Below are 13,582 nucleotides of genomic sequence, written 5' to 3' on the forward strand. Positions count from 1 at the left end.
GTGATTTTAACAAGATTCAAGTCACACTACGGGTATTCAAAATCAATCTAGATACCGCACAACCATTACAATACGGTTGAAGTTTCATCACAGATTTCTATTGTAGCGTGTCTATCATTATGGCAGTTTTTGCACCTTATTGAGTCATTGTGTGACATTCTAATAGCCACAACCATTGTCCAGCATTCAAATATGCTCGACTGAACGGTAGTCTAAGCCTAAAAAATGTGATAATTGGGGCATCTAAGATCTAAACCATATCTTACTATTTAACAATCAACTCCTGTGGACATATTTTTGTTATACTTTAATTCACCATTCACAAATTTTAATTTGGGACAGTCAAGTTAAAAGTACTGTAGAACATAGAGGTATATAGAGTACTAGAGATGAGCGAATCAATGTGCAGGTCCCTGGTCCAGTGGCCTGGGCAATATTCTTAGGTTGCTGGATGGACGCCCTGTGAACTATATCTTACCTGACAGCATCTGTGGCTTCTGTTCTGACCAGCCAGATTGGCCCGATGTCATTGCTGCAGTGTGAAGCACACAAGGTTACACCAGGCCGGCTAATCAAAAGAGGCACTGCTGTCTTGGAAGTAGTGATAGGGGAGAACTAAAATGCTTGAATGCTTATTCCTTGATTCAAGCTGGTCAGATGCTTGGACGAGCTTGGCTGGAGTAATGGGCATTATGGAAAGTCAATAATTGGGCAGTTCTTCTCTCCAACCACATACAGCCAGCCATATACAGAGCATTTCCGGAGAGAGGGTTAATTTTTTTTGCGTTCACACTACGTTCGAGAATGTTGTTTTATCCCTTGGGCGAGCCAATGAAAGACTGGGAATAGCTCTCCTCTGGTAGACTCCACATATCATGTAGTAAAACAAGAATGTGCATTGTAGCCGTTGTTTCACAGACGATACTAAGCCAAGCTCCATGAGTACTTCGATGCTCGAATGGGTAGTGAGCAGTGCCAAGCACACTTGCTCACTACTAGCTTGAAGGTAGGAGGAAATTTACATGGTTCCCATCTAGCGGCCACAAAACTATGAGCTCAATGTTTGGTCAGAGACCTGCAAATTGAGTTGCTCAGCTCTAGTAAATACCATTAACACATCCAGGCCAGGACTAGAAATGGTGGCTAAGATAAAATATATATGTCCTGGCTCAATGCATATAGACTCAATGGAGCCATGCACTGGAGCTCAAAATACAGTCAATGTTAAAGAAATTATGACTCCGGTACTTTGTAGAAGATAAGAAAAAAGAAAAAACAAGCAACCATTTGATTCAGAACTTTCTTTCTCACAGATTTTTTAACGTTTTATCGAATCTCAATTTTTTTTTTTATCATAATCAGAGTATCCAGTCAATTACAAAAGACGTTTCGGCTATATTGCCTTCTTCGGTAATGACTAGAATGGGAACCGGTTTATATGCAATGCACAAAAGACTCATCACAGTATAACATCCTTCAATACTTGAAAAGTCCCTTGTATAAATGAAAGATATGTCAAACGCCCTTTTGTTCAGTGTGAAAATGTATATGGCACCACGGGTCAAATGGACTGAGGTTACGTAATCTGCTCCTTGTGGAATATTAAGGATAATAAACCAGTCAATGGTCCCAGGTGATGTTTATAGAGCATATATGCATATATAGAATGTAAGCCCGCAAGGGTAGGGCCCTCTTCCCTCTGTACTAGTCTGTCTATTGTAACTTGTGTATGTATTCTGTATGTAACCCCTTCTGATGTACAGCACCATGGAATTAATGGTGCTCTATAAATAAATAATAATAATAATAATAATAATAATAATAATAAATATATAAAGCTGGTGTGTGAATATAACCCAGAATACACATGTGGAATGTCTCACACCCTGGTTAAGGTGCCCTCTCTGCCTTAGCATTATCCCTGGTTTACTTTCATTGAATGTTACAGGTAATAGTAATCATGGTGTATACTGGGTTATATTCACACACCATCTACAGTTAGGTCCAGAAATATTTGGACAGTGACACAATTTTCGCGCGTTGGGCTCTGCATGCCACCACATTGGATTTGAAATGAAACCTCTACAACAGAATTCAAGTGCAGATTGTAACGTTTAATTTGAAGGTTTGAACAAAAATATCTGATAGAAATTGTAGGAATTGTACACATTTCTTTACAAACACTCCACATTTTAGGAGGTCAAAAGTAATTGGACAAATAAACCAAACCCAAACAAAATATTTTTATTTTCAATATTTTGTTGCGAATCCTTTGGAGGCAATCACTGCCTTAAGTCTGGAACCCATGGACATCACCAAACGCTGGGTTTCCTCCTTCTTAATGCTTTGCCAGGCCTTTACAGCCGCAACCTTCAGGTCTTGCTTGTTTGTGGGTCTTTCCGTCTTAAGTCTGGATTTGAGCAAGTGAAATGCATGCTCAATTGGGTTAAGATCTGGTGATTGACTTGGCCATTGCAGAATGTTCCAGTTTTTTGCACTCATGAACTCCTGGGTAGCTTTGGCTGTATGCTTGGGGTCATTGTCCATCTGTACTATGAAGCGCCGTCCGATCAACTTTGCGGCATTTGGCTGAATCTGGGCTGAAAGTATATCCCGGTACACTTCAGAATTCATCCAGCTACTCTTGTCTGCTGTTATGTCATCAATAAACACAAGTGACCCAGTGCCATTGAAAGCCATGCATGCCCATGCCATCACGTTGCCTCCACCATGTTTTACAGAGGATGTGGTGTGCCTTGGATCATGTGCTGTTCCCTTTCTTCTCCAAACTTTTTTCTTCCCATCATTCTGGTACAGGTTGATCTTTGTCTCATCTGTCCATAGAATACTTTTCCAGAACTGAGCTGGCTTCATGAGGTGTTTTTTAGCAAATTTAACTCTGGCCTGTCTATTTTTGGAATTGATGAATGGTTTGCATCTAGATGTGAACCCTTTGTATTTACTTTCATGGAGTCTTCTCTTTAATGTTGACTTAGAGACAGATACACCTACTTCACTGAGAGTGTTCTGGACTTCAGTTGATGTTGTGAACGGGTTCTTCTTCACCAAAGAAAGTATGCGGCGATCATCCACCACTGTTGTCATCCGTGGACGCCCAGGCCTTTTTGAGTTCCCAAGCTCACCAGTCAATTCCTTTTTTCTCAGAATGTACCCGACTGTTGATTTTGCTACTCCAAGCATGTCTGCTATCTCTCTGATGGTTTTTTTCTTTTTTTTCAGCCTCAGGATGTTCTGCTTCACCTCAATTGAGAGTTCCTTAGACCGCATGTTGTCTGGTCACAGCAACAGCTTCCAAATGCAAAACCACACACCTGTAATCAACCCCAGACCTTTTAACTACTTCATTGATTACAGGTTAACGAGGGAGATGCCTTCAGAGTTAATTGCAGCCCTTAGAGTCCCTTGTCCAATTACTTTTGGTCCCTTGAAAAAGAGGAGGCTATGCATTACAGAGCTATGATTCCTAAACCCTTTCTCCGATTTGGATGTGAAAACTCTCATATTGCAGCTGGGAGTGTGCACTTTCAGCCCATATTATATATATAATTGTATTTCTGAACATGTTTTTGTAAACAGCTAAAATAACAAAACTTGTGTCACTGTCCAAATATTTCTGGACCTAACTGTATATATATGCTCTATAATCATCACCGGGGACCATTGACTGGTTTATTAACCTTAATATTCCACAAGGAGCAGATTACGTAACCTCAGTCCATTTGACCCGTGGTGCCATATACAATTTCACACTTAACAAAAGGGTGTTTGACATATCTTTAATTAATACAAGGGAATTTTCAAGTATTGAAGGATGTTATACTGTGATCAGTCTTTTGTGCATTGCATATAAACTGGTTCCTTTTCTAGTAATTACCGAGAAGGCAATATAGCTGAAATGTCTTTTGTAATTGACTGGATACTCTGATTATGATAAAGAAAATTTAAAAAAAAAAAATTGTTTTGAGATACCATAAAACATAAAAAAATCAGTGAAATAAAGAAAGTTCTGAACCATATGGTTGCTTGTTTTTTCTTTTTTCATATCTTCTATAAAGCGTTGGAGTCATAATTTCCTTAATAGAAATGGTGGCTGACACCAACCAGCGGTGGAATAAGAGTCGTTATGTAAGGGTTTATTTTATGTCAATATTTTATATATGGGATACTACAGATGTGTCCACTGACACAATAGAGGAAGTCTAAATGGTGCTTTACACGCTGCGACATCGCTAACGATATATCGTCGGGGTCACGTCATTAGTGACGCACATCCGGCGCTGTTAGCGACATCGCAACGTGTGACACCAAGGAGCGACAATCAATGATCGCAAAAACGTCAAAAATCGTTGATCGTTGACACGTCGCTCCTTTTCATAATATCGTTGGTGGTGCATGCCGCTGGTTGTTCCTCGTTTCTGCGGCATCACACATTGCTATGTGTGACACCGCAGGAATGACGAACATCTCCTTACCTGCATCCACCGGCAATGAGGAAGAAAGGAGGTGGGCGGCATGTTCAAGCTGCTCATATCTGCCCCTCCTCTGCTATTGGATGGCTGCCGCGTGACATCACTGTGACGTCAAACGAATCGCCCCCTTAGAAAGGAGGCGGATCGCCGGCCAAAGCGACGTCGCAGAGAAGGTAAGTCCGTGTGACGGGTGTAAGCGATGTTGTGCACCATGGGCAGCGATTTTCCCGTGACGCACAACCGACGGGGGCGGGTACGCTCGCTAGCGATATCGATACCGATATTGCAGCGTGTAAAGCCCTGCTTAAAATATAACTTGTAATGTATATCGATCACTAAAAACATCATTACACAAGACATAATGTGCGGTGCTCAGAAACAAAGTGCAAAGGTATAATTTTGAGATTGTCATAGATATCACCCAATCCTTCTCTCCGAGTGGACCAGTAACAAACCATCAAATGGAAAAATCAAGGGTTGCAAGATAGCTGGCAACTTGAGGTAAAGTCTATCAAGCTAATCTCTGTTGTGCCCCATGTAATACTTCTGCCATAACAAGGGCAGCAACCAAGTGCAAAGGCCGTCCCCCAACTAGATATAGGCCGTCCCCCAACTAGATATAGGCCGTCCCACAACTAGATATAGGCTGTCCCCCAACTAGATATAGGCCGTCCCCCAACTAGATATAGGCCGTCCCCCAACTAGATATAGGCCGTGCCAACGCGTTTCCTTCCAATATAGAGAATTCATCAGGGGAAATAAATAAACCTGCAGTGGCCCACTCGTGGAGAAGGATTGGGTGAGATCTATGATAATTAGTAATTATACCTTTGTACTTTGTTTTTGAGCACTTCACTTTATGTCTTGTTTTTAGTGATAGATATACATTAAAAGTTATATTTTAGTCTTTTGCTCTATTGTGTATAATCTTTAGGACTTTTTGGCATATTTTTTGGCCCCTGCTACCTTGCATGGTTTTGCTGTCATTCATAGATGTGTCCACTGCTTCACCGTCATCTTACCACCCTACCAAAACATTGGCAGGCAATGCGTGTTAGGATGGGTGAAGCTTCACTATACAGTAAAAAGTGGCCTTGCATTGTGAACTTCATTATCATAGTGCAAATCGCAAGTTCATTTTAAGGATGCTAAATCTGTTAAGAAATAAAAATGAAGGACACAACAGTATATTATGTGGAATGGCAGGATGATCAATGTCGGCCATTATTATTTTGAAACTCTTATTTATTTTTCTTAGTATTCCATCTGAACCCCAATGGAAATCAGTAATTGGGCAGTTCAGGCCTCCACCCATATACAACCGGCCATAAACAGAACACTTCCATGGGCAGATGGGTGAGGTTTTTCAATTTTTTTTTTGTACACACTACATCTAATCACGCTGTTGTTATCTATAGTGCGAGCAGATCAAACACTGCAAGCGGCTCACACTGGGCTGAGCCCCAAGCGTACCTGAGCACCAAGTGTCCCCGAGCACAGCGATGCTCGCACAAGTGGTTGGCATGCGTATAAACACCCGAACTCTGTGTTTTTTTTGTAAAGTCTGTGTTTATTATGAACAACAAACCTCGGGTTCGCTCATCTTTAATCATTACGGCTACGTTCACACATCAGTTTTTTCCATCAGGCACAATCTGGAAAAAAAGGGATAAAACGGATCCGGCGCCGGATCCGTTTTCTCCCCATTGATTTGTATTAGCGCTGGATTGTGCCTGATGGCTTTGCGTTGCATCCGGCTTTTGACGGATCCGGCGTAATTACTCAATGTGGCGGCCAGATGGAACGTCTCATTGAACGTTTTTTGTCTCTGAAAAAAAAATGTATCGCGCCAGATCCGGGGCGATACAGCGTGATTTACATTGGAAGCCTATGGATGCCGGATCCGTTTTTTTAAACTGATCATGCTCCAATTTATTGTAAAAAAAGATCCAGCAAAAAAAAAAAAATGGATGCAAAAACGAAAGGGTCGGATCCGTTTGACGGATCCGGTATACTAGATCCATATAAAAAAAAGAATCCGGTGCATCCGTTTTTGCAGATTCTGCGCCGGATCCGTTGCATCTGGCACACGCCGGATTGTGCCTGATGCCAAAAAACTGATGTGTGAACATTGCCTACATCAACGCATTGATTTGACTACACTATTAATATTACTAAATAAGACACTATATGAAAAAAATCTATCAACTGAGTAGATCAGGATTAAAATTCTTCCTCCTTTTTTTCAGCCATTTGTCACTTGTAGAGATGAGCGAACACGTGGAAGTTCAGGTTCTGCAGGTTCAGCCGGACTTTAGATAAAGTTCTGTTCTAGACCCGAACTTGACCCAAACCCTATTGGAAGTCACTGATTGGGCAGTTTGGGTTTTCACCCACATGCAGCCAGCTATAAACAGATCACTTCCAGATTGGGGAGCGCGGGGTTTTCTCATTTTGTTAGTACACACTACATCTGATAACGCTCTTGATACTCCCAGTGTGAGCCAATCAAACACTGCAAGCGGCTCGCACAGGGCCGAGCACATAGCGTACCCGAGCACAGCGATGCTCGCATGAGTGGTTTGCATACGTAAAGCATCCGAATTCCAAACTTGCACACTGATTTTTTTCATAAAGTCTGTGTTCGGTACATACACCGAACTTTACTGTTCGGGTCCGCTCATCTCTAGTTACTATATCCCTCTTTGAATATGTTATTATTCTGCATAGTGCTATCTCATTTGGAATAAAGATGGTAATTGTTGAACTTTTTATTTGAGTCTGTGTATTTGGTTATTCTGGTTAATTTTGGGGTCTAATTGGTTTGTTGTATATTATGTGGAAAATCATGATAATTATTGTCGGCCATTATTATTTTGAAGGTGACAAACTCTTATTTTATTATTAGTATTAATATTATACAAAACATCCAAAATTATTACAAATAAAAAAACTTGTATTATTATTATTAATATTATTATTATACAAATTATACACAATTATTACACATAAAAAGCCATTACTACTACCACAACTACTACTACTACTACTAATAATAATAATAATAATAATAGTTATTATTATGCAAATTATAAAATATTATTACAAATAAAAAACTTTTATTATTATTATTTTTTTATGTAAATTATACAAAAATATTACAAATAAAAAGCCTTTATTATTATTATTATTATGATTATTATTATTTTATTCAAATTATACAACAGTCTTCCAAATAAAGAACTCTAATTTTTATTATTATTATTATTATTATTAGTATGCAAATTATACAAAATTATTACAAATAAAAAGCTTTTCTATTATTAATTATTATTATTGTTTTTATTATTATTAGTATTATTATTATAGTCAAATGATACAAAATTTTTACAAATAAAAAACCTCTAATAATAATAACAATAATAATAATAATAATTATTATTATTATTAATAATAATAATAATAATAATTTATTTACACTACTTATTTTATTTGTAATAATTTTGTATAATTTTATGTTGTGTTTTCACTTACTTCTTCGCCCTCTGCATATATAGAATAAAGCAGATATTTATGGCAGGACAAATAAAGCCGTGTTAATATTACACCATGCAGGTTAAGGGTTTCCTCAATAAAGGATGGTTTGTCAGTATGAAATCCCTGGAGCGTGTTGTGCAATTTCAGGCAATTTTTATTTTGTATTTTCGGTGTATTCAAATCTGTAGAAATCTCATTTCCTGACAAATGGACAGAAGGGTGATTCATTACACTCTTTCCATAGGCTGGCTATAACTCACCTTTAACTGTTAAGAGGACATGATGAATAACAACCCTCCGAGACAAGGATAGTATTGCTTTGTATATCTGTAAATGGAGTCATCTGTCTCCTCAAGTTTATCTCTTCCCACAGGATAAAGAAGAATCCACTTGGAGATATGAAACTCAGTGACTGTGACCTACTTTCTATTTAATTATGTCTAGTAACTTTCTACATAAGAAGAATGCAAAATGCATCCATAATATTAAGGTCAAGCTTTCTCATATTTGATATTAAAGCTAATGATTATATATGTGTCTTATCATAATACCAGATTGTACAAGTACACGTGATCATAGAAGACATCCTGTAAAAACATGTGATAGGTATACAGGGGCCCTTCTAAAAACATGTGATAAGGATACAGGGGCCCTTCTAAAAACATGTGATAGGTATAAAGGGTCTTAGTTTAGAGGATAAACAAGCTACATTCTTCCCAATTTCCAATGCCAGGTACCTCTTAGTAGGTTGTAATAGGCAACTATATATTTTTCAATGTGCCAACACATTTTCTTTTTATATTTACATTTTTTTGATTTTCCCTACTGAAAAGGCAGAATTACATTAATTTTTGACATTAGCAAGCCCTACTATTTGCATCAATAAAGCTCACAGTTTCTTCTTCTTCTTACATATATTATAAACCATCCTTCACTCTATTTTGGAGATAAATTCCCAAAAAGATAAGAGATTCCTTTTTAATTCTTTAGAACAAAAGAAAAATTGGAGGCTAAAATTGAACATTTTTTTTTAAATAACGCAAGATGCAAACATTATGTGTAATGGTGTGTGATGAGGCTCATGATTAAATCTATACAGCACACCTTTATGTCTCTGATTTTATATGGTATTCAAGGGAAGAAAAATAATTCCTTGTTTCATTAGATGACATATTAAAAGAGATCAGGGGCAGACATATCATTGGTGCAACCTGTGTAGCCATACAAAGGGGTTCAGGAAGTAAGGGATCCATTCCCCTTTAAAGTAGGTGAAATTGTTCATTATGAGTAAAGATGAGGGAACCCAAGGTTCGATGTTCCTACTGAACACAAACTTTACAAAAACACCCAAACACAGTTCGAGTGCTTTACATATGGAAACCACTTGCGCGAGCATCGGGTACGCTCGGTGCTCAGCCTAGTGCAAGCCGCTTGCTGTCTTTGATCGGCTCGCACCTTGGGTAACAACAAATGATTGAATGCAGTGTGCAACCCCCAAAAAAAATGAAAAAAGCCAGCCCACCAGCCTCCGGAATGGATCTGTTTATGGCTGGCTGCATGTGGGCGTAGACCTATCCAATTAGTGACTTCCATTGGGGTTCAGGTGAAGTCCAGGTCCCAAACCAAACTTTTTCAAAAGTCCGGGTGAACCCGTCGAACCAAACTACCACTTGCCCGATCATCTCTAATTATGAGCTATTAGTTTGCTAAGAGCCCATGTACTTTTCATGCACAAGGGCCTTCTTCTGACTGTGTCCACCACTGAAAGAGATACTGGTGCACATTTCCTTGAGACTGGTGTTTTATGCTGATCGGTAGAGGTCCTGTGTGTTGGACCTCCAGCAATCTGATATTTAAGTCTATTGTCAAGAACAGCGTCGAACTGGCTACCGGAGGAATCTCCAGTAATGCCAGGCATGGATTCGGGTACCTGCATTGCACTCCAGAGCTCTCACCTGAGCTCCAACGTGCAGCCTAGACTGAGCTGCGAGTGTAGAGTGATTGATTCCCCGGCGATTGCGGTTCAGTTCATGACAGCTGCAAAAAGGCTGGGGTGATCTCCGGTGCTCTAACCTGAACTCTGGAGAGCAGCGGAAATCACCCCGGCCTGTCTGTAGCTGTCATGAACTGAACCGCAATCGCCGGGGAATCAATCACTCGGCACTCGAGGCTCAGTCTAGGCTGCACGCCGGAGCTCAGGTGAGATCTCCGGAGTGCAATGCAGATACCCGAATCCAGGCCTGGCATTACTGGAGATTCCTCCGGTAGCCAGCCCGACGCTGCTCAAGAATATTTCTGAGGACAGTCATCAACGACATATGACTGGAAAATCCCTTTAAATAAATTTTTGTCCAGAAAGTAGCCAACCTTTTTAGTAGTTAATAATATTATGCTAATATTATTTGAAATTTTTCAATTGAATTTTATTGTATTTTTCTTTGCACTGTATCAAAAACGCACATAAAGACAATAACAAAAGGAAGACATAAATCTATTGTTTGATTTTTTCAACTAAAATTAACAAATTAATTGACATGCTGTTTAATTTAATTAGTCACAAATATATTCTTACCTGTCCGTCCATCGCGTTGAAAATCTACATGATACCATTCTCCGTCATTTACTTTTTTCTGAATTGCCTTTATTTTAATGGTTCCTGAACCCATGTCGAGAAGAAGGTACAGATGGCCATCAAGCATCTCTATAGCAAAGAAGTCAACCTTGATCATTTGAGGATTCTTCGCATCTTTTTGGTGACGAGGTTTACCGTGACTAAACAATATGAGTCCATTGGGCTCTGTAGTGCGGAAGTCAAATGATATGGATCCAGTCTTTTTGGCGTTCCATTTTGGTAAAGAGATGAATGATTCTGGAGTCTCAAAAGTGATTGGGTCCAATGTGGCGACATTCTCACATTTAAAGGCGACTACACCATGAACTTTCATTTTGGCATCACCTTGCTTGGCAAGACGTGACAATTCTAGCCGTACGTCATTATTTTTATATACAACCTGAAATAGACAAATACATACAAATATAGGTTACTACATATATAGGGAAGCACATGTTACTATGTAGTTTACAATATTTACAAGATATTTGATGTCTACCACTGTTCTTGTAAATGTGGAACACAAAACACTCAAAACCTGTATGGAAAAAGCATTCTGTGGCCTATTTTCTATGGTATTTGCAAAATCATTATATAAGTTTGTGTGGTTCAGCTAGGCACCTTGGGTTTGTTAATAAATCAATAAATAAATTATTGGGACAAAAAGAAAAAAGTAGAAAAAAAACTTTACAAAAATTTTCAAAAACTACCATAAAATGCACAAATAATTATAAATAAGTGTTATACAGTGTTCGATAAATAGAATACAGCACAAAATACTCCAAAACTGGCACTATAAAGTGTTAGGCCTCCTTCACACGTCTGTGTCTCCGGTACGTGTTTGGTTCATTTCCTCACGTGCCGGAGACAGGGGCACACGTGGACCCAATAAAATCAATCGGTCTGCGCACACATGCATGTACGTGTGGAGTATACGTGTGCCCGTTTGCTCCACATGTATACATGTCTGTTTTCCTCCGGCATCACGGGTGTCATACGGACCGCACACGGACCGCACAGATGTGATCTGTGTGACACGCACCGGAGGAAACACACGTGTCTGTAAAATAAAAAGAATTTCTGTACTCACCTTCTCCAGCGCAGCTGTCTCTGCCGCTGCTGTCACTTGCTTCCGACGCTCGTTCATTATGCTCATTGCATATTCACTCCATTGCGGGCCGGAAGCAGCAGCAGTGGGGAGTCGGCAGGACCGGAAACCGAAGATCAGCACCAAAAACAGCAACGCCAGGGACAGGTGAGCAGAAAGGTCCCGTTCTCCGTGTATTATCATGGATAACACACAGAGAACACATGTGTACCATAAACACAGCCCACGGAGGACAATATGCACATTTGACATGTCCGTGAAAAACGTGCGTGATTTTCACGGACGTGTGAAAGAGGCCTTAAAAAGACTAATAATTTTGAAGATGTTGTTAGAGGCCCCAGATGATGGGGGTCTAATGTCATTTGTTCTTTGTAGCATACTTATATTGCAGCCCTGACACCATCATATCCTGCAGTAATGTAGACATACAGTAATACAACTTATCCACAACTGCCCAACTTTTCCTAACTGCCCAACGTATGTCAGCAAAGCACATGGTCACCCTAGGACCCAGTATAAGGGAAAATATATAATTCTATAAGACTGTCTTGGATGTATGGGGTATAATCCAGAATATAGCCACAACTAATTATCCTACAAAATTTCACTCAACCAGCATAGTAACTCCATGAATTATAATTCCGAAATTACAATACAGTTTTGTTAACTCTTCATTTGAGATGAGTGAATATATTTGACAGTTATTGAATTATACTTGAAGTTTATAAAAAAAAATATAATTTGCTATGTCCTGAACCATAAAGAACTATCAAAAGGTTCAAAAACAAAACATTTATAGTCACCTTACCATATGCTGCTTTGGCCCCTCAAAGTCTTGTTGCCGAGAGCACTGAATCTCCGGGCTTCTTCACTCTAGGCCAGGTCTTTCAACTCTGCTTAGGCCCAGGATGCTCCTGCACAGCATGCACAAGGTCATGGCACAACATCATCATGTTGTGACCTTACATGTGCTTACGCAGAACTGTCCCAGGCCTAATCTGAGATAGGAGACCAGGCCTAGCATAAAGAGGCCCAAGAAATCGCTGCCTCAAGCGCTGTGGTGGTGTTCAAAATATCAAAATATGCAATGAAGACCAGATAGCTGGAGGAAGGGGCAGAGAGTTGAGCAGTAAGGTGAGTATTAGTTTTTATATATATATATATATATATATATATATATATATATATATATATATATAAAATAACGCTTATTATAATCTGGGTTCTGGAGAGAATTTTCCATTATCTGCTTATCTCTATACATACATATGCATTGCTTAACAATAATGATAAAGAATAAATGTAATGGAAAATACTGTAAAAACGCAAAACTCTGAAGCTACACATTAAGTTACTATTTGATATAATGATAGAAATTTGTAATTTCTTCAAAGGAAGCTGTCATGTAAAAAAACTGTTAATCTGCAGACATGGGGTTAATCTGTAGGTTAAGAGTGTTTTGATACAGTGCGGCTGTAGGAAAGTAGATCGAGACCTGACTGTATAATATGTATTTATACATATAGTAGTGATAAGATGTAGATTTCGGATATGTGTATTTGGGTACCGTGCTACCAGTTGCCACAAGGTGTCACCGGTCCTGGGCTCCCTAGCTGGAGGGGGAAAGCTTAGGCCTGAGGTAATGGCGGAACTGACAGGGTTAATGAAGAAGCTGGCCCCCAGTGAGAGGAATATAATGTAGAAAAGGTTCCTGGTTTAGTCAGTGAAAAAAGTAACAGAAAAGCACACGAAACAGATGTAGCAGAGTGGAAAAATGTGGTGTGGAGGAGAACAGGCCAAGAGTGTACAGGAAGAAGTCATGGTGACTGGAACAGA

At 39.3% G+C, this 13,582-nt stretch overlaps 1 protein-coding gene across 10 annotated transcripts in view; it reads right to left on the minus strand.

Moving 5' to 3' along the window:
• NRXN1 (neurexin 1) overlaps positions 1 to 13,582 on the minus strand; it is a 2,061,945-nt gene that overhangs the window by 1,134,469 nt on the left and 913,894 nt on the right. For all 10 annotated transcript variants that reach the window (XM_075339225.1, XM_075339229.1, XM_075339228.1 and 7 more), the window contains one exon: positions 10,600 to 11,038. In XM_075339225.1, the coding sequence (XP_075195340.1) occupies positions 10,600 to 11,038 (439 nt within the window). The remainder of the gene's footprint in view (positions 1 to 10,599; positions 11,039 to 13,582) is intronic.

Source organism: Anomaloglossus baeobatrachus, chromosome 3 (genome assembly GCF_048569485.1).
Source record: "Anomaloglossus baeobatrachus isolate aAnoBae1 chromosome 3, aAnoBae1.hap1, whole genome shotgun sequence".
Taxonomy (NCBI): Eukaryota; Metazoa; Chordata; class Amphibia; order Anura; family Aromobatidae; genus Anomaloglossus; species Anomaloglossus baeobatrachus.